Here is a 21,831-nt window from a genome sequence, read left to right as displayed (position 1 = left end):
CTCAGTGATCTGTCACTCATGGAGACACTACGTCACCAACAAGTCTAACACAGAACACAAACTGGCTGCGCGCGTGCACCAACATGCATACATTTATTTTGTCCCCCCACACCAAACGTGATCACGACACGCAGGTTAAAATATCAAAACAAACTCTGAACTAATTATATTAATTTGGGGACAGGTCGAAAAGCATTAAACATTTATAGCAATTTAGATAGTTAGCTTACACTTGCTAGCTAATTTGTCCTATTTAGCTAGCTTGCTGTTGCTAGCTAATTTGTCCTGGGATATAAACATTGTTTAGAGTTGTTATTTTACCTGAAATGCACAAGGTCCTCAACTTCGGCAATTAATCCACACATAAAATGGTCAACTAAGTAGTTTCAAGTAATCTCTCTTCCTTCCAGGCTTTTTCTTCTCTTGACTCTATAATGCGATTGGCAACTTTCATAAATTAGGTGCATTACCACCATTGACCTCGTTCGTCTTTCAGTCACCCATGTGGGTATAACCAATGAGGAGATGGCACGTGGGTACCTGCTTCTATAAACCAATGAGGATATGGGAGAGGCAGGACTTGCAGCACGATCTGCGTCAGAAATAGAACTGATATCTATTTTAGCTCTTGGCAACGCAGAAGTTCGTCGGCGCACGGGAACAGTGTGGGTGCAATAATTCAGTAACATAGATTTCTAAATGTATTTTGCAACACTCGCGCATGCGACGTGAGTGGTGTGGTCAGACTGTAAATGTAGAGCTCAAACATTCAAGCCCCTTGGGTGCTGCCTTAGAGTTACTTTAGAAGTGCCCATCCAAGAAGGCTCAAGGTCATTGGCCACAGATAAAAGGACATAAAATCACGTTATATCTACAGTAGCTTTGATTGGACTGATCATGTGAAAATCAAACTTTCAAAATCTAAGCTAGCCGTCTGCATTCTGTTGCTGTACATTTCAAAAGTTGGTTCACCAACTACTTCTCTGATAGAGTTCAGTGTGTCAAATCGGAGGGCCTGTTGTCCGGACGTCTGGCAGTCTCTATGGGGGGGCCACAGGGTTCAATTCTTGGGCCGACTCTCTTCTCTGTATACATCAATGATGTCGCTCTTGCTGCGGGTGATTCTCTGATCCACTTCTATGCAGACGACACTATTCTTTTATACCTCTGACCCTTCTTTGGAGACTGTGTTAACTAACCTCCAGACAAGCTTTAATGCCATACAACACTCCTTCTGTGGCCTCCAACTGCTCTTAAATGCAAGTAAAACTAAATGCATGCTCTTCAACCGATCGCTGCCCACACCTGCCCGCCCGTCCAGCATCACTACTCTGGACAGTTCTGACTTAGAATATGTGGACAACTACAAGGTGTCTGGTTAGACTGTAAACTCTCCTTCCAGACTCACATTAAGCATCTCCAATCCAAAATTAAATCTAGAATCGGCTTCATATTTCGCAACAAAGCATCTTTCACTCATGCTGCCAAACATACCCTGTAAAACTGACCAACCTAACGATCCTCGACTTTGGCGATGTCATTTACAAAATAGCCTCCAACGCTCTACTCAACCAATTGGATGCAGTCTATCACAGTGCCATCCGTTTTGTCACCAAAGCCCCATGTACTATCCACCACTGCGACCTATACGCTCTTGTTGGCTGGCCCTTGCTTCATACTCGTCGCCAAACCCACTGGCTCCAGGTCATCTACAAGTCTCTGCTAGGTAAAGCCCCGCCTTATCTCAGCTCACTGGTCACCATAGCAGCCCCCACCCGTAGCATGCTCTCCAGCAGGTATATCTCACTGGTCACCCCCAAAGCCAATTCTTCCTTTGGCCGCCTCTCCTTCCAGTTCTCTGCTGCCAATGACTGGAACGAACTGCAAAAATCCCTGAAGCTGGAGACTCATATCTCCCTCACTAGCTTTAAGCACCAGCTGTCAGAGCAGCTCACAGATCACTGCATGTGTACAGAGCCGATCTGTAAATAGCCCATCCAACTACCTCATCCCCATACTATATTTGTTTATTTATCTTGCTCCTTTGCACCCCAGTATCTCTACTTGCACATTCATCTTCTGCACATCTACCATTCCAGTGTTTAATTGCTAAATTGTAATTACTTCGCCACCATGGCCTATTTATTGCCGTACCTCCTTTATCCTACATCATTTGCACACACTGTATATAGACTTTTTCTACTATATTATTGACTGTATGTTTGTTTATTCCATGTGTAACTCTATGATGTTGTATGTCGAACTACTTTGCTTTATCTTGGCCAGGTCGCAGTTGTAAATGAGAACTAGTTCTCATCTAGCCTACCTGGTTAAATAAAGGTGAAATAAAAAATAAAATAATGGTGTAGCGGTGGTAAGGATTCATTCCATGGTGCTGAAAAGAAAGCTCTGCTGTTGGGACAGCTTTATGTAGGCCCTAACAGTTTGTGGGCACCGCTATTCACCGTTATGGTGCAAGTAATGTATTGTTTAGTGTTGTGTTGTGTAGTGTCTTTGATGGCATGCATCTAAAAAAATGGGTGAGTTTTCCCCACCAAGATTTACATGCTAAAATCGCCACTGCAGATAGCCTATAACCTGTTTTTGAGAAATGTAATCATCTAATATCGGAAGAGCTTTCATTGTCTGCTTATAAGCCCCATTTATTTATTCTACGGTTCTGACTTGGTGTACAGGAAACACACTGTAAGAACGGCCCATGTTCTGAATTCTGTCGCTGTACATTTCAAAAGGGCTGAACAAATAGTTATGACTACGTCCATCTTAGCTTGCTCATTAATGTCTTAATCGAAATTACGGATTGCCTCTTATCCACTTGTCATCCCTTTATGCCATAGTTTGTACATCTCAATTGTCAGTAGAAACCACATTTGCAAGTTGTATATACATGTAGTTATTACCATGCATGAGATCCCCACATTGTAGTCTGTACATTTAATATATTCACTGATCAAGTAAGTACTCTACATTTGCAAATAAAGGTGCAGTTCAGGTATGAATGTCTGAGATTCGTTTTCAGTCATATCCAATACCAGGAGTATCAAACTCCAGTCTTTGAATGATGCTGTGTCTGCATGTATGTATTACAATTATACACTTCAACAGTGTTTACCAATCCCGGTACATCAATGGGTAATCACTAGCCACTTTAACTATGCCACTTTGTTTACTTTGTCTACACACTCATCTCATATGTATATACTGTACTCGATACCATCTACTGTATGCTGCTCTGTACCATCACTCATTCATATATCCTTATGTACATGTTCCTTATCCCCTTACACTGTGTATAAGACAGTAGTTTTGGAATTGTTAGTTAGATTACTTGTTGGTTATCACTGCATTGTCGGAACTAGAAGCACAAGCATTTCGCTACACTCGCATTAACATCTGCTAACCATGTGTATGTGACAAATAAAATTTGATTTGATTTGATTTGATTTACACATTGTAACTATGCAATAGACTAGAAACATGATTTAATTAGTTAAAGAAGTTCATTATGCAAGTGTTATAAATACATAATACTTGCATTATAAATATTATAATTGTAATATTATATTTATACATACAAGTATAATCTGCACTTAAATGCACATCTGGTGTGCATTATAAAAACAGAGGAAGAAAGAGGTGGCGAGAAAGGTATAAAAGACAAAAAGGGAACAGAGTAGCAGGTTAGACCGTATATGATTAATGAATCACAGTGTTACCCTAATATTCTTTGTTCATCACAATTACATAATAGTGTCTCTAGCTTAGTCTCCTAACCAGCCTTAGGCCCCCAGTCGGCCCGAAGGTTATCTTAAGAGCGGGTGAGGTGGCGATGTCGGGACTGGGGGTTGGCATCTCACATCAAAACATACCTGCAGACGAGAGACAGATGGAGAAAGAGAGAGCATGTTTAAGCCTTGTGTTTTTTTCTTTATTCTAACACTGTCAGTCATCATAATCATCAGGAGGTGAAATGCATAACTGGCCTTGGATCATTCATTCTGGGACTACTACATCTCTATCTGTATTTCAATGTAAAGCATATCTATAATAATACTTCCTGTTGACCCGACCAAGTGACCTCTCACCTCTGATCATGTTGTGCCCTCTATGTAGCCTGTTCACATCTGATATAACCTAGAGGATTCAGGGAGAAGGGGAGATAGGGATAAAGTGAAGTACTTTATGCTGAAAAACACGCACAGACATACAAGGACAAATAATATAGCGTAGTTATAGAAATAATGAAGTGTCTTACTATTCTCCATGGTTGGCCCTCATGCCTATTTGAAGTTGGAAGGAGCCACAGTTATACACCTGAGCCTGCTTACTGCACAACACAATCCATCAATCAGATTGATACGCGAGTGTGTAGGTGTGGGTTATAGGGTGTCTAACTGTTAAAATAGCCTGTTTTGTTTTTGTATAGACATCACACCTTTACCTAAACAGCATCCTCAACTGAGAAGTAGAAATCAAATGGAGAGAAACTGGGAATTGAATAACTGCAGTTGACATAGCTAAGTAAATTGAAGAATACTCTTATTGCAATGTGGATGGCTCTTAAAATAGCCTTTGATTGTGCATAGTATAGTCTATGGTTTTGCCAGGAGACAGCACCCTCTTTGAAGAAGTAGGAGGTGAAGATCTCCCGCACACGGATTGCCTCTCTTGCTGCGTTGTTGGACCTCATCCTTGAAACATTGTGCAGAGCAGCAGACTTCTCTTCTGGCACACAACGGCAAGCTGCAGATCCCCTCCTGGTCCTCGTGTCCATCCTCATGAAGTTGTGCAGGACACAGGTAGCCTTCACATGCCTGAATTCCCCCAGGAGGCAGTCCGAGATGGTCATGGTCACCCAACCTTGCAGTGCCCTACACGGTAACTGTAGGCAATCGTTTTGAAGCAATCTCCAGTTACAAGGTATCTGTAGGAATATGAACGATAATGTCATTAGTAATCATTATCACTTATAACATCATGATAACATTGGATAGATGCAGGTGCACACACATGTGCATGTGTAGCTTGTGACAATAGCAGGATAATATCAAGGATGGCATCACAAATGAATAAATAAATACCACTTGAAGCTTGATGATGACTTGATCATTTGAATCAGCTGTGTAGTGCTAAGGCAAAAACGTGCACCCCTTTGAGTTCCCAGGACCAGGACAGAGAACCACCATGCTTCATTGGGACCTCTTCATCTGCAGACAGGCATTCACAGCTCTCTGTATCAGAGGACGGAAAACCTCACAAGAAACAGATTTCATTACACTCAAATTAGACAGGCACTGAATATTATGTTACTATTACCTCCGTCCTCACTTCTGGGGACTGGAACTACACAAAAGTACCTGCCCTATCCAAAATAGTCTACTCCCTCACTTTGACAGTTGGGGCTGCTATCCTTTCACCCTCCTCCATGGCTTTTAGCTAGCTACCTACAAATGCATTTGGAGTTTGTTTTTTACAGTGATAAATACATTGATAGCTAGATAATATGAAGTTAGCTAGCTAAGTGAATTAAACATCACCATATGCCTATGTAAAGTTGACTAGATCGCTAGCTACGTTAGCAGCTCATTTGAGTTAGCCTGCACTATAGCTAGTTAGCTAATAATACATCTGTTCTTTTACATTTTCAAAATGTATATACTTACTTGAATAGGTTCTTCCCAGCCATGTGGACGATTGGAAACAGGGCAGAAAAGTTTGTCACCAGTGTTTTAGAGCATATTACTATTTACCTGTGAATAAATTCATGAAATGGAGAATGGATTAAACTATTGACCCATATAATAACCAGACCTTCAGACAAACTTGCTGCGCTGAATTCTTGACGCACAATCGAACGTGCTGCCACATGCTGCCAGAAGAGAGCCACTGGGCGGCCTAAGCAGCACATGGTAATTTACCGCATGCTAGTGTACACGAGCTGTCCTGCCTAATAAGCAGGCTGACCCTGGCGCCTGGCACCTACTACCATACCCTGTTCAAAGGCACTTACATATTTTGTCTTGCGCATTCACCCTCTGAATGGCACATATACACAATCCATGTCTGGATTGTCTCAAGCATTAAAAATCCTCATTTAACCTGTCTCCTCCCCTTCATCTACACTGATTGAAGTTAACAAGTGACATCAATAAGGGATCATAGCTTTCTCCTGGATTCAGTTGGTCAGTCTATGTCATGGAAAGAGCAGGTGTTCTTAATGTTTGTACACTCAGTGTATAAAACCATTTCTAGAGTGTTGAATGTTTCCAAGAGCACAGTGGTCTCCATCATTGGGAAATTGAAAAAAAATGGAACTACCCAGACTCTGCCTAGAGCTGGCCATCTGACCAAACTGAGCAACCGGGCAAGAAGGACCTTGGTCAGGGAGGTAACCAATAACCCAATGACCACTCTGACAGAACTACAATGTTCCTTGGCTGAGATGGGAGTACCTGCCAGAAGGACAACAGTCTCTACAGCCATTCACCAATCTGGCCATTTTGAGAGAGTGGCCAGACGGAAGCCACTCCTAAGAAAAAGGCGGCATACCTGGAAGCATGTGAAAGATTGAGATCATAAGGCAAAAGATTATGTGGTCTGATGAGACAAAAAATGTAACTCTTAGGGCCTCCCGGGTGGCGCAGTGGTCTAGGGCACTGCATCGCAGGTCTAGCTGTGCCACCCACCAGAGACTCTGGGTTTGCACCCAGGCTCTGTCGCAGCCGGCTGCGACCGGGAGGTCCGTGGGGCGACGCACAATTGGCCTAGCGTCTTCGGGGTTAGGGAGGGTTTGGCCAGTAGGGATATCCTTGTCTCATCGTGCAACAGCGACTCGTGTGGCGGGCCGGGCGCAGTGCGCGCTAACCAAGGTCGCCAGGTGCACGGTGTTTCTTCTGACCCATTTGTGTGGCTGGCTTCCGGGTTGGATGCGCACTGTGTTAAGAAGCAGTGCGGCTTGGTTGGGTTGTTTCAGAGGACACATGGCTTTCAACCTTCGTCTCTCCAGAGCCCATACGGGAGTTGTAGCGATTAGACAAGATAGTAATTACTAACAATTGGATACCATGATGAAGGAGGTAAAACATATATTTTTTTAAATAAAATACAAATGTAACTCTTTGGCCCATGTTTGGAGAAAAGCAGGCACAGCACATCACCGTCTAACACCATCCCTACCGTGAAGCATGGTAGTGGCAGCATCATGCTATGGGGATGCTATTCAGGGACTGGGAGACTGGTAATGATAGAGGGAACAATGAATGGAGCCAAATACAGGAAAATTATAGATTAGAAACGGCTTCAGAGAACCAACAACCTTAGACTGGGGCGAAGATTTACATTCCAACAAGACAATGACCCCAAGCATACAGCCAAAAGAACGCTGGAATGGCTTCAGAACAAAAAATGTGAAAGTCCTTGAGGGGCCAAGCCAAAGTCTATTTAAAATCTGTGGAAAGACTTGAAGGTTGCTGTTCCCTACCACTTCCCATCTAATTCAACAGAGCTTGAGAAAATCTGCAAGGAGGAATGGGAGAAAATCCCCAAATCCAGATGTGCAAAATGGATACAGCCGACTGTAATCGCCACCAAATGTGCTTCTACAAAGTATTGACTCAGGGGTGTGAATGCTTACATTATGTACATTAGATATTTCTGTAACATGTTGTTTTCACCTTGTCATTATGGTGTATTGTGTGTAGATGCGTGAGAAAAATATAAACTGAACAAAAATATAAACGCAACATGTAAAGTGTTGGTCCCATGTTTCATGAGCTGAAATAAAGATCCCAGAAATTTGTTGACAAATTTGTTTACATTCCTGTTAGTGAACATTTCTCATTTGCCAAGATAATCCATCCACCTGACAGGTGTGGCATATCAAGAAACTGATTAAACAGCATGATCATTACACAGGTGCACCTTGTGCCGGGGACAATAAAAGGCCACTCTAAAATGTGCAGTTTTGTCACACAACAAACACAATGCCACAGATGTCTCAATTTTGAGCGAGCATGCAATTGGCATGATGACTGCAGGAATGTCCACCAGTGCTCTTTTCCAGAGAATGTAATGTTAATTTATGTACCATAAGCTGCCTCCAATGTCGTTTTAGAGAATTTGGCAGTATGTCCATCCGGCTTCACAACCTCAGACCATGTGTAACCATGCCATCCCGGGTCTTCCACATCTGGCTTCTTCACCTGCAGGATCGTCAGACTAGCCACCCTGACAGCTGATGAAACTGAGGAGTATTTATGTTTGTAATAAAGCCCTTTTTGGGGAAAGACTCATTCTGATTGGCTGAGCCTGGCTCCACAGTGGGTGAGCCATGCTCTGAAGTGGGTGGGCCTGTCCTCCCAGGCCCACCGATAGCTGCGCCGCTGCCCAGTCATGTGAAATCCATAGATTAGGCCCTATTTAATTTATTTCAATTGATTGATTACCTTATATGAACTGTACGTCAGTAGAAATCGTTGAATTTGTTGCATGTTGCATTTATATTTTAGTTACGTATATACAACTCTTTAATGGTCTTAAAATCCCCAATGGCCTCATGGAAACATCCCTGAGCAGTTTCCTTCCTGTCCTGCAGCTCAGTTCAGAAGGATGACAATATCTTTGATGTGTCTGGGTGGTTTAATATATCATCCACTGCATAATTATTCACCTAACCATCCTTAAAGAGATATTCAATGTCTGATTTGTTATTGTTAACCTTCTAGCAATTACTGCCCTTTTGTTTACAAGGCTTTTCTCTGGTAGTTTTTAATCTGTGCTTGAAATTCAATACTTAACTGACGGACCTTACAAATGTTGTATGGGGGACAGAGGAAGGGTTAGTCATAAACAATCATGTCAACCCATTTATTTCATACAGAGTCCATTTAACTTTTGATGTGATTTGTTTAGCCACATTTTACTCCTGAACTAATTTAGGCTTGCCTAAACAAAGGTACTGAATACTTATGCAACAACTGACTATAGTTATTTCATTTTGTATTAATCTTACAAAAAACATATCATTTTTCACTTTGACATTACAGAATATTTTGTGTATATTGTTGACAAAAAAAATGACAATTACATATATTTGAATCCCACTTGAAGAACAATCAAATGTGAAGAAATCCAAGGGTTCTGAATCCTTTTCAAGGCACTGTATTTCCACACTATGAGGTTGGAATGATACTGTGAGAATGCTGAAAACACCCTTTCAGGTTAAGAGCTGTTTGAATGGACCGCCTGAAATGTCAGCATGTATTGGCTGAATGGAGTTTTGGCCAGTCTGGTGACATCACCAGGTGGTAAATTAGTTAATAGACCAATAATAAAGAGAGTTCCAAACATCTCTGCCAATAAAAGCACATTTTCTGTTTTCCATCTCAGGCCACTCCTAGACAGTCTGAGCAAAATTATTGCTTGAGAAATTGCTCTTGGCAAAGTAACTATTTTTGACCATGTTAAATGAAAACAATCACAGTAAGGTACTTAATTGATATTGAGCTAAAAATGGCTGCATTGGCCCTTTAGACATCCCTCTCAAACTTGAAAAACATACCATGCTGCAATTAACAATAAATCTCTATATGTCTGCAGCTGAGGTAAAAACACAATCAATAGGCCTTCAATTAAACTCAACATAAAGTGAAAACATACTCAATTGCCAGTTTATTAGGTACACCCATCTAGTAAATAAAGGTTAAATAAAAATGTCAGGTACCAGGTCAGACACCCTTTTGCCCATTCCATCTTATCCCAAAGATACTGTATAGAGTTGAGGTCTGGGGACTGTGCAGGCCACTCAAGTAAACTGAAATCGCTGTCATGTTCCAGGTGATATTTTTCCACACCTAAATTGTCCCGTGTTGGTAATCGAATGCCCACTGGAGCCGCTTCTTGTTGTTTTTAGCTGATAGCAGTGGAACACGGTGTGGTCGTCTGCTGTAGTAGCCCAATCCATGACAAGGATCTCTGGGTTGTGCCTTCCGAGTTGCCGTTCTGCGCTCCACTGATGTACTGCGCTGTTATTGGTTTGTTTGTGGCCTTCCTGTTAGCTTCCACGATTCTTGCCATTCTCCTTCGACCTCCTCCACCACCGAGCTGTTTTCATCCACAGAATTGCTGCTTACTAGAAACTCCTTGTTTGTCACACCATTCTCGAGAAACCCTAGACACTGTCGTGCATGAAAATCCCAGGAGGGCAGACGTTTCTGAGATACTGGCGCCGACGATCATAACACACTGAAAGTCGCTTAGGTCACTCGTTTAGCCCAAATAGAACAGTAACTGAATGCCTCGATGCCTGCTTTATATAGCAAGCCCTGGCCACGTGACTCATTGTCTGTAGGGGCGATCCACTTTCGTGAACAGGGTGGTGTACTTAATAAACTGTACGCCAAGTGTACATGTGTGGTTTGGCAAGGCAGGTTTTGTAGGTAAATAAATCAAAGGCACACTCAATCAGGACAAATAACAATGAAAAGAGTGGACATGCGTGCTTGTTCCAGCACTAGTAAGTGTGGGGGATCTCCTTCCAAATCAACAATCCTACCTTCACAGCAAACCTCAGCAAGAAATCAATACAGTACAATCAATGAACAATCAAAACATTTATAATTTCAGTGGACTCACATTTCAATGCTTATTTAATTGTTTGAACTGCTGAGGCAAGCAAACCAATAAATACATGCTTTCTCATTTAGCTGATTGAATTAGGTAATGGATCAAATAATGTTGGCACATAGACAATGGGTCAAAGTACCACAGAGCAACCTTGAGATACTGCAGCTATACCTGCCGTCACACCCACCCACTCACTGACTCAGTAAACAGGGAAAGCAGTGGGTGAAGAGGCTTTCAGATTTACAGTCAATCTTCTCCACGAAGCCACACCACCTGCCTGCACTGCAAGGTGTCACTGTCATCCTCACACACCTGTGTCCGTCACATTACCAGGGTTACCGTGAGCGGTTGGGATCCGACTCCAGTGACTCTGTGACCTGGAAATGGATGCCGTCCCCAGGCAGTGGGGAGGGGATGAGTGGGCAGAGCCAGCAGATGTACCAGCGGGTACCCAGGCTGTGCCGCAAGTTTCCCAGTAATCCCAGGTTGTAGGGCCTGCGGATGGAGTACCACTCTCTGGTGGTCTGGCCTCGCAGGAGGAGGAAAAGGTGGAAGAAGAGGAAGGCTGCCACCAGCAGGAAGCCCAACACACAGGTGTCTGCGATGAAGGCAAAGGCAAAGGCCCGCGCTGTCACTTGACCTGGAGGAGAGGAGAGAGAAGCGAGAGAGGGTCAGATAATAGTACAACGCTCACACACAAATACACCTTTCTCTGTATTGCAGACACACAACCTTTATCTCTCTCTCGCTCACACACACACCTCTCACTCGCCCGTCTCTCTATCTCTCCCTCTCTCTTTCTGTCACACACCCTCCCCCTCTCTCCCTCCCAGTCTAACCAGAGACGAGCATGATCCAGGGCATGAGGAGTAGCAGGATGCTGTGCAGCGTGACTCCTTCCTTCAGGATGATGATGAAGACCTCAGCGTTCATCACTACAGCGTACAGCAGCCCCGTCCACATGAACAGCAGACAGCTGAGGAAGTAGCGGTAGTTACGGAAGCCCACACACTGGCCGAAGAACACACAGTGGTGGTCTCGTCTCAGAACACACACCTTACAGTCATAGCAGTGGGAGCACCGCGGGGGAGTGTGGGTCTCACATGTGTAGCAGTACCTGTGGGTGGAATAGATGTGTGTTAATGTAATAACTGCAGGTATAACAGCGTCATGAACACTGGGGAAATAATATTAGAATAATGAGAACAATCTCTTGCCCCATAACATTTTTTGAATACCACCAGCCTATTGATGAGAAAATACCTCCGGTCATCATTGCATTGTCTCAAAACACATGTGATTCAACCAGTCTTAACAGTTTGTTTGTCCTAATGATGAACCATTATGTCTGTTTAGATTACCTCCAGCCTTGAGCCATGCCTTCTGAACCCAGGAACACTCCTTGAATGCTGGTGCTGGTTTTCAGAAACAGCGAGGCGTTCCATGTGATGTTGCCAAACATGAAGTACTGCACGAGGAGGTGCAGAGTCTTCCATACGGTAGACCACTGGGTCTTCTTCTGGTCCGGTTGGAGCGGCGCCTCGACCAGGACCAGGTAGCTCACCTCCGCCGTGATGGAGAACACGAGAACGGTGTTCAGAACGATTGGCAGATGGAGACACGTCTTCTCCACGCGATCCCACACCCGACCTGCGAAACTAAACCATGTCATGGTGCCTTGTCGGTCTTGTGTTCTCTATGCTTCCTTGTTGTCGCCACTGTTTTGATTTGAACTAACACGATATCTGACAGGCGACTGAAAAGTGGTGTGTGTGATCTGATGCTAACGTTAGCGATTTAGTGAGTAAAATACACTAAACTACCATTTGTTTGTTGTCATTAACATTAATCAGTGTGTGGATAAGCGCTGGTGGTATTTTCACCAAATGCGTCTTCATTAATTAAACAAATGAAGTGGAGCTGTCAGTGTATCCTGTGTTACATGAAAAACCGTCCCCCATATTTTAACATACCGCGTAAGTGATCCGTGTGAAATGACTAAAGGACTGTACTACAACAACAAATTGTCACGTGCATTTACAGTAAAATAAACTCTCCTAAATATGACCGTTGATTATTTACTATCAGACATTAAAATGTCATTACTTTCATTTTATTGAGGTTATTCATTAGTGTAACATTATTTGTCCTATATATTTTCTCACTCATAGGGAAGACAGCAAAGATACTAAGGTTTATCCAATTCATCTGTGATGACAGTAATGTCAATATACCCCATGTTCCTCCCCCTATGAGAGAGTAATCCAACTAACCCTTAATCCATGTTAATCCCAGGCGGCTGTTTGTGAGCCTTCGATTTCAAAGGTTTGTGGTTCCTGTCATGCCAGTAGTGAAAGATAAATGATGTCTACCTGGTATATGGACGGTGCCGAGGATAACCGAGGTGTTTATACAAAACAGGGACCAGAAGGACTGCTACAGAGGTGAGAGCGCAAACCAGAGAGAACCTCTCATGTATCCTTTTATTTGAGATAATACAGGGGTTGAATGATTGCTGTGACTTGATGTGACTACTGGTATGATATTAAAGTATTTTTTATTTTTTTACTTGCTTTTTTAACACTGTTGTTTTGATTTTGAGAAGTATATTTTAGTTTATTGTACAGTATGAAAAAAGACAGAATCTATCCACCACCAGGGGTCATTTTTTTAAATATATATTTTTTTAACCTTTATTTAACTAGGCAAGTCAGTTAAGAACAAATTCTTATTTTCAATGACGGCCTAGGAACAGTGGGTTAACTGCCTGTTCAGGGGCAGAACGACAGATTTGTACCTTGTCAGCTCGGGGGTTTGAACTTGCAACCTTTCGGTTACGAGTCCAACGCTCTAACCACGCTCTAACCACTAGGCTACCCTGCCGCCCCATTGTTGCCTGTATGATGGAGTAATCCATGTCGGTAAACTCTGGAAATAAAATAATTAGTACATGTTCAGTAGGTCTGTTCTGTGTGTCTTCCTCCCCACAGTGAGCGCAGGAGGATAAAGCTGCAGAGTGACCTTGTGACCTTACAGAGGGATCAGCGCCTGTGAGTGAGCAGTGTACTTTTTATTTGGGAATCAAAATATATAAGAATAAAAGACTACTGTGTGTGTGTGTGTGTGTGTGTGTGTGTGTGTGTGTGTGTGTGTGTGTGTGTGTGTGTGTGTGTGTGTGTGTGTGTGTGTGTGTGTGTGTGTGTGTGTGTGTGTGTGTGTGTGTGTGTGTGTGTGTGTGTGTGTGTGTGCGTGCCGCGTGCGTGCATGCCGTCTGTGCAGTTGTGTAAAGTACTTAAGTAAAAATAAGTACTACTTAAGTCGTTTTTGGGGGGTATCTGTACTTTACTATATATATTTTTGACTACTTTTAATTTGACTTCACTACATTCATAAAGAAAACAATGTACTTTTTACTCCATACATTTTCTCTGACACACAAAAGTGCTCGATACATTTTCAAGGCTTAGCAGGACAGGAAAATGATCCAACATACGCACTTATCAAGAGAACATCCCTGGTAATCATACTACTTCTGATCTGGCGGACTCACTAAACACACATGCTTCCTTTGTAAACGATGTCTGAGTGTTGGAGTGTGCCCTTGGCTATCTGTAAATTAAAACAACAAGGAAATAGTGCCGTCTGGTTTGCTTAATATAAGGAATTTGAAATGATTCATAATTGTATGAAACTACATACTTTGTTTTATTTTTTTACTTTTGATACTTAAGTATATTTAAAAACAAATTATTTTAGACTTTTACTCAAGTAATATTTTACTGGGTGCCTTTCACTTTTACTTGAGTCCTTTTCTATTGAGGTATTTTTTACTTTTACTCAAGTATGACAATTGGATACTTTTTCCACCACTGCGTCTGTATGTGTGTGCGTGCCTGCCTATCTGTGTGTATGTGTGCAGTAGCCGCGCTGTGTGGCTGCAGAGCCGGTGGCAGGAACTGAGTGAGAGAGAGCGTCAGGCCCAGCAGCAGAACAGGCAGCTGCTGCAGGAGTTTGACAGAGCCCAGGACACTCTGAGAGACATGGTCACCCGCAACGCCGCTATGAATACCATAAAAGTGAGGACACCAATATGAAAGAATTAAATGAACACACATGGCATGCACCACCCGCATGTGGAATGGTAGACATCCACCTACCTCCACACCTTGACAAACACAAACACTTACATACAATCTTCACCATTGTCCCTCTCTGGGCCCCCAGATGACCCTGATCCCTAACTGTGACCACTGACCCCTCTAGGTGGAGTATGAAAGGTATCTGGAGGAGAGCTTCCCTCGCTGGCAGCAGCAGCTCAAACAGAAGACACTATCTGCCCAACGCAAGGTAGGCCTACCCTGCCGAACACTATAACAACAAGTAATTTATTAGATGTTTACAGATATCATATGTGATGTGATTTGAGACACACCAGGCTAGGTTAATCCTGTACTTTCTTCCACAGCGATTGGAGCAGCACCTGAAGGAGTGCCTGAGGAGTATGGAGGAGGACAATGCTGAAGAGAGGGGCTCCAGACCCCCCATTGGAGCCCAACCTCCACTTTCTCCATGTAACACCAACACACCCTTATACAGTTCAACTTAACTCCCACCAACATAGCTCACTGTCATTTCTCTTTCTTTAGGTCATGTCCAACAGCTCCAGAATGCCGCTGCGCGTCAAGAATACCACAACCAAAATGGCCACCAGGACTACATCCAAAATGGTCACCATCATCCCAGCATCCCTTCAATTCAGTCCTCCTGGTTGATTCATGCTCGTTCCCAATGGGTTGATTCCCAAACCAGAATGCAGTCCAAACTCCAACAAAGAGACATGACTCACCAACCCGCTCACCCCCTCCACCCCTATGACCCCCAGTTCCTCTACCCCCCTCAGCCTTACCCTGTCCAGCACGCTCAGTCCCTCTACCCCCCTCAGCCTTACCCTATCCAGCCCCCTCAGTCCTACTCTAACCCCAGTAAACACCACATTGTGATCCAGCAGGAGGCACCACCGGCAGGGTTCCCCATGCAATGGGCTGCTGGAGTTGCCACGGCTGGGCTCCATTTCAGGGCCCCAGCGGGCCTTCAAACTTCCTGGACAAGCCCTGCCATGCCGGATACCCAGGGATGGAGAATAGTACAGGATGTGGCGGGGGAGGATCTGGGGAGGGTGGCCAGTGCAGCGACTAGTCCTGAAGGAGGGAGCAGTGTGGGACACAGACAGAAGAGAGAGAAGAGCAGCGATTTGGCACATGAGCTCGACATCAAACCAGGTAAGAACTGCTTCATATAATCTAAACGTGCCTAACTGTACACTAACCAACAATGAACCAGCAACTAAACCCAAGCTAACTGTCAACTCTGGCCACACTGGTCCGAGCTGACTGCTAAATGTAATTTTTGAACTCATTATAACCCAAATCTGTGTGTGCGTTTGCAGTGCGTCTGTCGAGTGGACATGGAGAGAGCAGTGAGAGTAGCAGAACCTCCAGTCAGGCCAGTAAAGACAGCGTCAGTAGCAGGGAGAGGAGGAAGAGGAAGGAGAAGAATGGAGGAAGAGCAGGACAGAGTGCAACAGACAGGTCCTTTGCAGGATCCGGGGAGGTGGTTATTCCTGAGGCTTCAGTATCTTCTGCCTCTGTGGTCCAAAGCTCAGAGAATGATGGGACATCGGTGGTAGGGAGAAACAGGAGCAGGATGAGTAGGGGACTGGCTAACCTATTCAGTGCAGAGGAGTCAGGAAGTCATAGAGACGAATCAGGGAGTGATAGGGAGTGGTCGGTGAGTCAAAAGGAGGAATCAAGTCAAATTCAAGAATCAGGGAGTCATAGGGTAGAGGCAGTGAATCAAATGGAAGAGTCAAGAAGTCATATGCAGGCGTCAATGATTAAAAAGGAGTCAGTGAGTCATAGAGAGGAAGTAGCCAGTGAGAAAGAAGTCGGAGATAATGCCATGGAGGCCACAGAGGGAGAAGAGGAGAGTCTGGTTGGACTCAGTGCGGAGGAGGGAGCAACAGGAGAAGAGGAGAGTCTGGTTGGACTCAGTGAGGAGGGGGGAGCAACAGGAGAAGAGGAGAGTCTGGTTGGACTCTGTGTGGAGGGGGGAGCAACAGGAGAAGAGGAGGAGGAAATTAAACATGACAGAGAGGAGGGGAGGGAAACAAAGGAAGAAGAGGGAATGGGAGAACATGAAGGCGAAAAAGAGCAAGGAGAAGATCAGGATGAAGGCAATGAGGCACACCAGAGAGACAGAGAAGAAGGAGAGGAGGAGGAGGAGGAAGAGGAAGAAGTCCAACCAGAGAGTGAGAGCGTTTCTATAAGGGAGCACACTGCAGAGGACGAGGAAGACAGGGAGAGGGGAGAGGAGGAAGAGGAAGAAGTCCAACCAGAGAGTGAGAGCGTTTCTATAAGGGAGCACACTGCAGAGGACGAGGAAGACAGGGAGAGGGGAGAGGAGGAAGAGGAAGAAGTCCAACCAGAGAGTGAGAGCGTTTCTATAAGGGAGCACACTGCAGAGGACGAGGAAGACAGGGAGAGGGGAGAGGAGGAAGCAGAGGAGGCACAGGACTCAGAAGGGCAGGTAGAGCGTGAGGAGGTGGAACGGGGTGATAGAGGAATGGAGGAAGAGAGCGAGAACGAAAGAGAGGAATCACACACTTCTCAGAACGAAGAGATAGAAGAGGAGGATGTGGAAGTTGGGGATGAAAGAGATGATAATGAGGAGGGGTCAGAAGGTGAAGAAGATGGTGGCGAGGAAGAGGAGCAGCGTTGTCAGGATGCTGAGGAAGACTCGGCAGCAGGGCAACCTGAGGATGAAGAGGAGAGAGACTCTGACGACAGCATCATCTCACCACCAGAACACAGGTAAAACGCACTGATGATGATGATGATAAGACAATGACGATGATGAAGATGGTGATGATGGCGATGGTGATGATGATGATGATGACTCAATTGTTATGATTCTCAGGTCATCCAAATGCCTGGCAGAGGTAGCGGAAGAGGAGGAGGAAGAAGTGATCGATGATAATGATGAAAATGATGATGGTGAAGATGATGAAGATGACAAAGTGAAAGGGTATTCATGGTCTGTGGATCCCTTTCCAGATGAGGATGATGATATTGAAACTCTTCTCGCTCCACAAGCAAAGTCTCAGGAAAAACAGTGAGTGTTGTTATTTCTTTGACAAATTACTGCTCCAAATTACTATCTCTGGACATTTTTCTAAAAAGGATCTTTGTTTCTTTTAAGAGAGAAAGAAGAAAAGAAGAAGACAGTGGTCCTTGTCAAACCCAAAGGTAAGATCACTGCAGACTGCACTTAGGTATCCATAGATACAATTTAAAAAGGTTAGCTACTCACACTATTTATAACCTAACCTGTACTATCTGTCTTTTCAGCCATATATGAAGACTTGGACAGTTTCTCTGAAGTAAAAGCACTTCACAAAAAGAAAGGGGCTAATCAGGACACAGACTCAGAAGAGTTTGATCACTTCTACGACTGACAAGCCTTGTGTTCCAGCTCACCTAAAACCTCAACAAGATATGAGTGACTGCAATTCTAATGCCAGACTTCTAAATCCACAACACTTGAACATGAAATTCACAACACTTGAACATGAAATGAACATTCCTTATCTAATGTCAAGATGCACCGAATGCAAATCATTAGCATTTTATTAAAAAGAGAATATTGAAAATGCTGTTTTGAGATTGAGATATAATTACCACTCCAGCACAGTAGGGGGCAGCACACCCCAAATGAGTTGAGACTGCACGCGCCAAAAGCATATCTTTCTGTGGTGAAGAAGAAGATCTTATCCAATCACGTCGAAGTTTACTTGCCCTCATGGAAATTGGAGGAAAACATTAGAAATCTTGACGGTTGAAAGGTAAATATTGAGATATGTAGCAGAGAAACTGTCCAAGTCTTCATATATGGCTGAAAAGACAGATAGTACAGGTTAGGTTATAAATAGTGCGAGTAGCTAACCTTTTTAAATTGTATCTATGGATACCTAAGTGCAGTCTGCAGTGATCTTACCTTTGGGTTTGACAAGGACCACTGTCTTCTTCTTTTCTTCTTTCTCTCTTAAAAGAAACAAAGATACTTTTTAGAAAAATGTACAAGTCTGCTTCTACACCTGCATTGCTTGCTGTTTGGGGTTTTAAGCTGGGTTTCTGTACAGCACTTTCAGATATCAGCTGATGTAATTAGGGCTAAATAAATACATTTGATTTTGATTTGTATTTATGGTTGAGTCGTTACTGTATAGTGTAACTGTGTTTTTCAGGCCACATACTGTATCAGTATTCTTAACCAAATGTTTGAAATGTGTTTGCGAAAGTGCCTTAGAAAATCTATCTGAATGCTGAGCAAGGGAATTAGTCCATTGTCATTGACTAGACAAGCTAGCTAGCTAACGATAAACCAACGTTTGTCCAATTATACTGTTATCATCCGGTTGATAAGGATTTATTTAAGTTTGAGAATTCGCTGCAGTGCATTCATTTTCCGTAAAGGGGTTATACTATAAAGGCAGGTCAATGACTTAGCCAGCTAACTTGCCAAAAATATTTTGAAAAGTTTATTTTATTTTATAAAGTTACGTTTGAAATTGGCAACAACCAAAGACACCTCTATATGTAGCTTTTTTAATTACCCAAAAAATAAACATTCATTTCTGGTTGTTTATCAAAGTTAGCTGGCTAACTCATTGATCTCGCTTTGTAATATTTATTTAACTAGGCAAGTCAGTTAAGAACAAATTCTTATTTACAAAGATGGCCTAACCCTCTGGTCGTGGGTCCCCATGCACTTCTTGTGTTGTGTTTTCACTTTGACCGAGGACGTAACTTTCTACAGCCGCTAAAGATAAACACTGAATTCACCCACACCATTTACTTCCATCAAAGTGTAATACCTAAGTGTCCATACAGAGAACATGTTGGTATCTATAATAGTGAATATGGGCCATATACTTTTTTTGGACATTTTGCCACTCTCTTTCAGGATGTCATCCAATTGCAGTGTGACCACATTACAGCTGGACTCAGTGAGCCAGGCAGAATGCCCCTCTGTTCACCTGCTGCCCTGTGAGATAGAGCATGATGGGCCTGCAGAGGTGTCCCAGTTCTTCACAGCCACCATCAAAGACCGAAAACATGGTACATAGAGGCAGCAGTAGCTGCATGCATTCTGTACATAGACTGTGGAAGACCAACATCTGATGTCACAGAGTGCTGTGTGTAGCCTACAGTCAATACAGATTACTTTAATATGGCTTGTGTGTCTATTCCACATTTTCCACAGAGAAAACGGTGTCGTTCAGGGGTCGTGGGTTAAAAGGTCAGGAGGTCAGCTGTCCACAGGGCTACACAGGCCTGGTGCTGAGAGAGGTCAACAAATCAGGCTCTGACCAGGAGGTAAACAGTAAACACTGCCAAAATCATCACTCTCTGGCCAACATCCACATAATCTACTGTAGCAGGTCAACAACTCACAAAGAATGCTCTCAGAATCTCCTCTAATCTATCTGTAATCACCAACCATTGTCCACAAGCTCTTGCCACTGGGCAACAACTCAAAGAAGATAGCTATAATCTGTTTTTGAGCTGTGAACCCCACACACCAACCAGGAAATATGAAACTCTTCCTTTTCCATTGTCTGCAGCAGGAACACATACTGTATAACACTATATTGCATATTTAAACTCTTCACACACTGACAGTAATTATATATGTGAGGTAATGTGTGTGTCCAGGACAGGACTGTGAAGGTGTCCTCAGTGTTCCATAAAGTCACCTACTGGAACCTCGAGACTTCGCCCAACTCTGATGACGGCATCGCCATGGCAATGGCCTGGCCGGATCTGGCAGAAGCGGTGTGTGTAATACAATAATTTGTTTTTCTCCATTAATCAAAATTGAATTGTATTTGTCACATGCGACGAATACGACCGGTTTACATTTTTACCGTGAATGCTTACTTACGAGCCCTTTCCCAACAATGCAGAGTTAAAAAGTACAAAAATTTCAAAAAGGAAATAGTAACGCAATAAAATAACAAAAACGAGGCTTTATACAAGGAGTACCGGTACCGAGTAAATGTGCAGTGGTACGAGGTAATATATAAATGTAGGTTAGGGTAAAAGTGACTAGGCAATCAGGATAGATAAACAGTAGCAGCAGCGTATGTGATGTGTAGTATGTGTGAATGTGTGGGTAGTTTACAGTGAGTGTGCATAGAGCCGGTGCAAGAGAGTCAGTGCAACTAAAAAGGGGGTCAAATGCAAATAGTCAGGATATCCATTTGACTAACTGTTCAGCAGTCTTATAGATTGGGGGTAGACGCTGTTTGGTCCCAGACTTGGCGCTCTGGTACCGCTTGCCATGCAGTAGCAGAGAGAACAGTCTATGATTTGGGTGGCTAGAGTCTTTGAAAATGTTTAAGGCCTTCCTCTGACACCGCCTGGTATAGAGGTCCTGAATGGCAGGGAGCTCGGCCCCAGTGATGTATTACCATACATGGCCCACGGGTAATAACACATTATTCATATTTGACAGATACATGGGCCGGTGGATGACTGACATGGAAGAGGCCAGAGCAAAGAAGATCAATCCCTTCTCTACCCTCCTTTTCATGCTGAAGACTGCCTCTAAACACATTTTGGTTGTGTTTTCAGTAGCCATTGCTTAGTTTGTAAAAATAGGAATAATGGACAATGGGTAGAACACTCCTCACAGTAGTGGACAGATCCATAGGGGTGAATTGTGCTTGCTGCTTCTTGTGACTAATGTTCTTTTTGTTGTTATTTTTGTTGTATTTTTCTGTCATCAATTATACACCATTGTGATACAGATCGTGTTGGAAGTCATTTATTGAGCAGTACTCCAATGGAAGTATGTTAGACTGAAGAAATGTGTTCTATTCACAGCAATGAAGTAGTAGTTTTATTTTAATTTTACCTTTATTTAACTAGGCAAGTCAGTTAAGAACAAATTCTTATTTTCAATGACGGCCTAGGAACAGTGGGTTTAACTGCCTGTTCAGGGGCAGAACGACAGATTTGCACCTTGTCAGCTCGGGGGTTTGAACTTGCAACCTTCCGGTTACTAGCCCAACGCTCTAACCACTAGGCTACCCTGCCGCCCCCGATTCAGCCAATCGTAAAAGTT

At 43.4% G+C, this 21,831-nt stretch overlaps 3 protein-coding genes and 2 long non-coding RNA genes across 7 annotated transcripts; 2 read left to right on the top strand and 3 right to left on the bottom strand.

Annotated features, from left to right (window-relative positions):
* Positions 1-3,567: 3,567 nt before the first annotated feature.
* LOC123993172 lies at positions 3,568-5,325 on the bottom strand. The gene is made up of 4 exons (XR_006831388.1): positions 5,103-5,325; positions 4,277-4,945; positions 4,107-4,155; positions 3,568-3,890 (listed from the first exon to the last, which is right to left on the bottom strand). It is a non-coding gene; the product is annotated as an uncharacterized LOC123993172 (long non-coding RNA).
* Positions 5,326-9,662: 4,337 nt separating this feature from the next.
* zdhhc24 (zinc finger DHHC-type containing 24) lies at positions 9,663-13,277 on the bottom strand. Its single transcript, XM_046295971.1, has 3 exons — positions 12,006-13,277; positions 11,484-11,761; positions 9,663-11,284 (listed from the first exon to the last, which is right to left on the bottom strand). The coding sequence occupies exons 1-3, from the start codon at positions 12,314-12,316 to the stop codon at positions 10,980-10,982; spliced, it is 894 nt and encodes a 297-aa protein (XP_046151927.1). The 5' UTR covers positions 12,317-13,277; the 3' UTR covers positions 9,663-10,979.
* On the top strand, positions 12,702-18,190 carry LOC123993619 (spore wall protein 2-like). 3 transcript variants are annotated; one of them, XM_046295966.1, is made up of 10 exons: positions 12,702-13,088; positions 13,635-13,694; positions 14,564-14,720; positions 14,908-14,991; positions 15,110-15,215; positions 15,291-15,923; positions 16,091-17,513; positions 17,620-17,814; positions 17,906-17,948; positions 18,051-18,190. In XM_046295966.1, the coding sequence occupies exons 1-10, from the start codon at positions 13,006-13,008 to the stop codon at positions 18,084-18,086; spliced, it is 2,820 nt and encodes a 939-aa protein (XP_046151922.1). In that variant the 5' UTR covers positions 12,702-13,005; the 3' UTR covers positions 18,087-18,190. The 3 variants fall into 3 exon arrangements, with proteins under 3 accessions (XP_046151922.1, XP_046151921.1, XP_046151923.1); XM_046295965.1 differs by having other exon boundaries at positions 12,703-13,088; positions 17,902-17,948; XM_046295967.1 differs by having other exon boundaries at positions 12,703-13,088; positions 13,606-13,694; positions 17,902-17,948.
* LOC123993624 lies at positions 15,557-18,823 on the bottom strand. Its single transcript, XR_006831479.1, has 3 exons — positions 18,697-18,823; positions 18,381-18,594; positions 15,557-15,842 (listed from the first exon to the last, which is right to left on the bottom strand). It is a non-coding gene; the product is annotated as an uncharacterized LOC123993624 (long non-coding RNA).
* Positions 18,404-21,513, top strand: rnaseh2c (ribonuclease H2, subunit C). The gene is made up of 5 exons (XM_046295972.1): positions 18,404-18,544; positions 19,666-19,820; positions 19,966-20,078; positions 20,418-20,537; positions 21,220-21,513. The coding sequence occupies exons 2-5, from the start codon at positions 19,667-19,669 to the stop codon at positions 21,241-21,243; spliced, it is 411 nt and encodes a 136-aa protein (XP_046151928.1). The 5' UTR covers positions 18,404-18,544; position 19,666; the 3' UTR covers positions 21,244-21,513.
* Positions 21,514-21,831: the final 318 nt, after the last annotated feature.

This window comes from Oncorhynchus gorbuscha, linkage group LG13 (genome assembly GCF_021184085.1).
Source record: "Oncorhynchus gorbuscha isolate QuinsamMale2020 ecotype Even-year linkage group LG13, OgorEven_v1.0, whole genome shotgun sequence".
NCBI lineage: Eukaryota > Metazoa > Chordata > Actinopteri > Salmoniformes > Salmonidae > Oncorhynchus > Oncorhynchus gorbuscha.
Note: the sequence above shows the minus strand (reverse complement) of the source record. Positions and strands in the feature narration are given on the sequence as shown.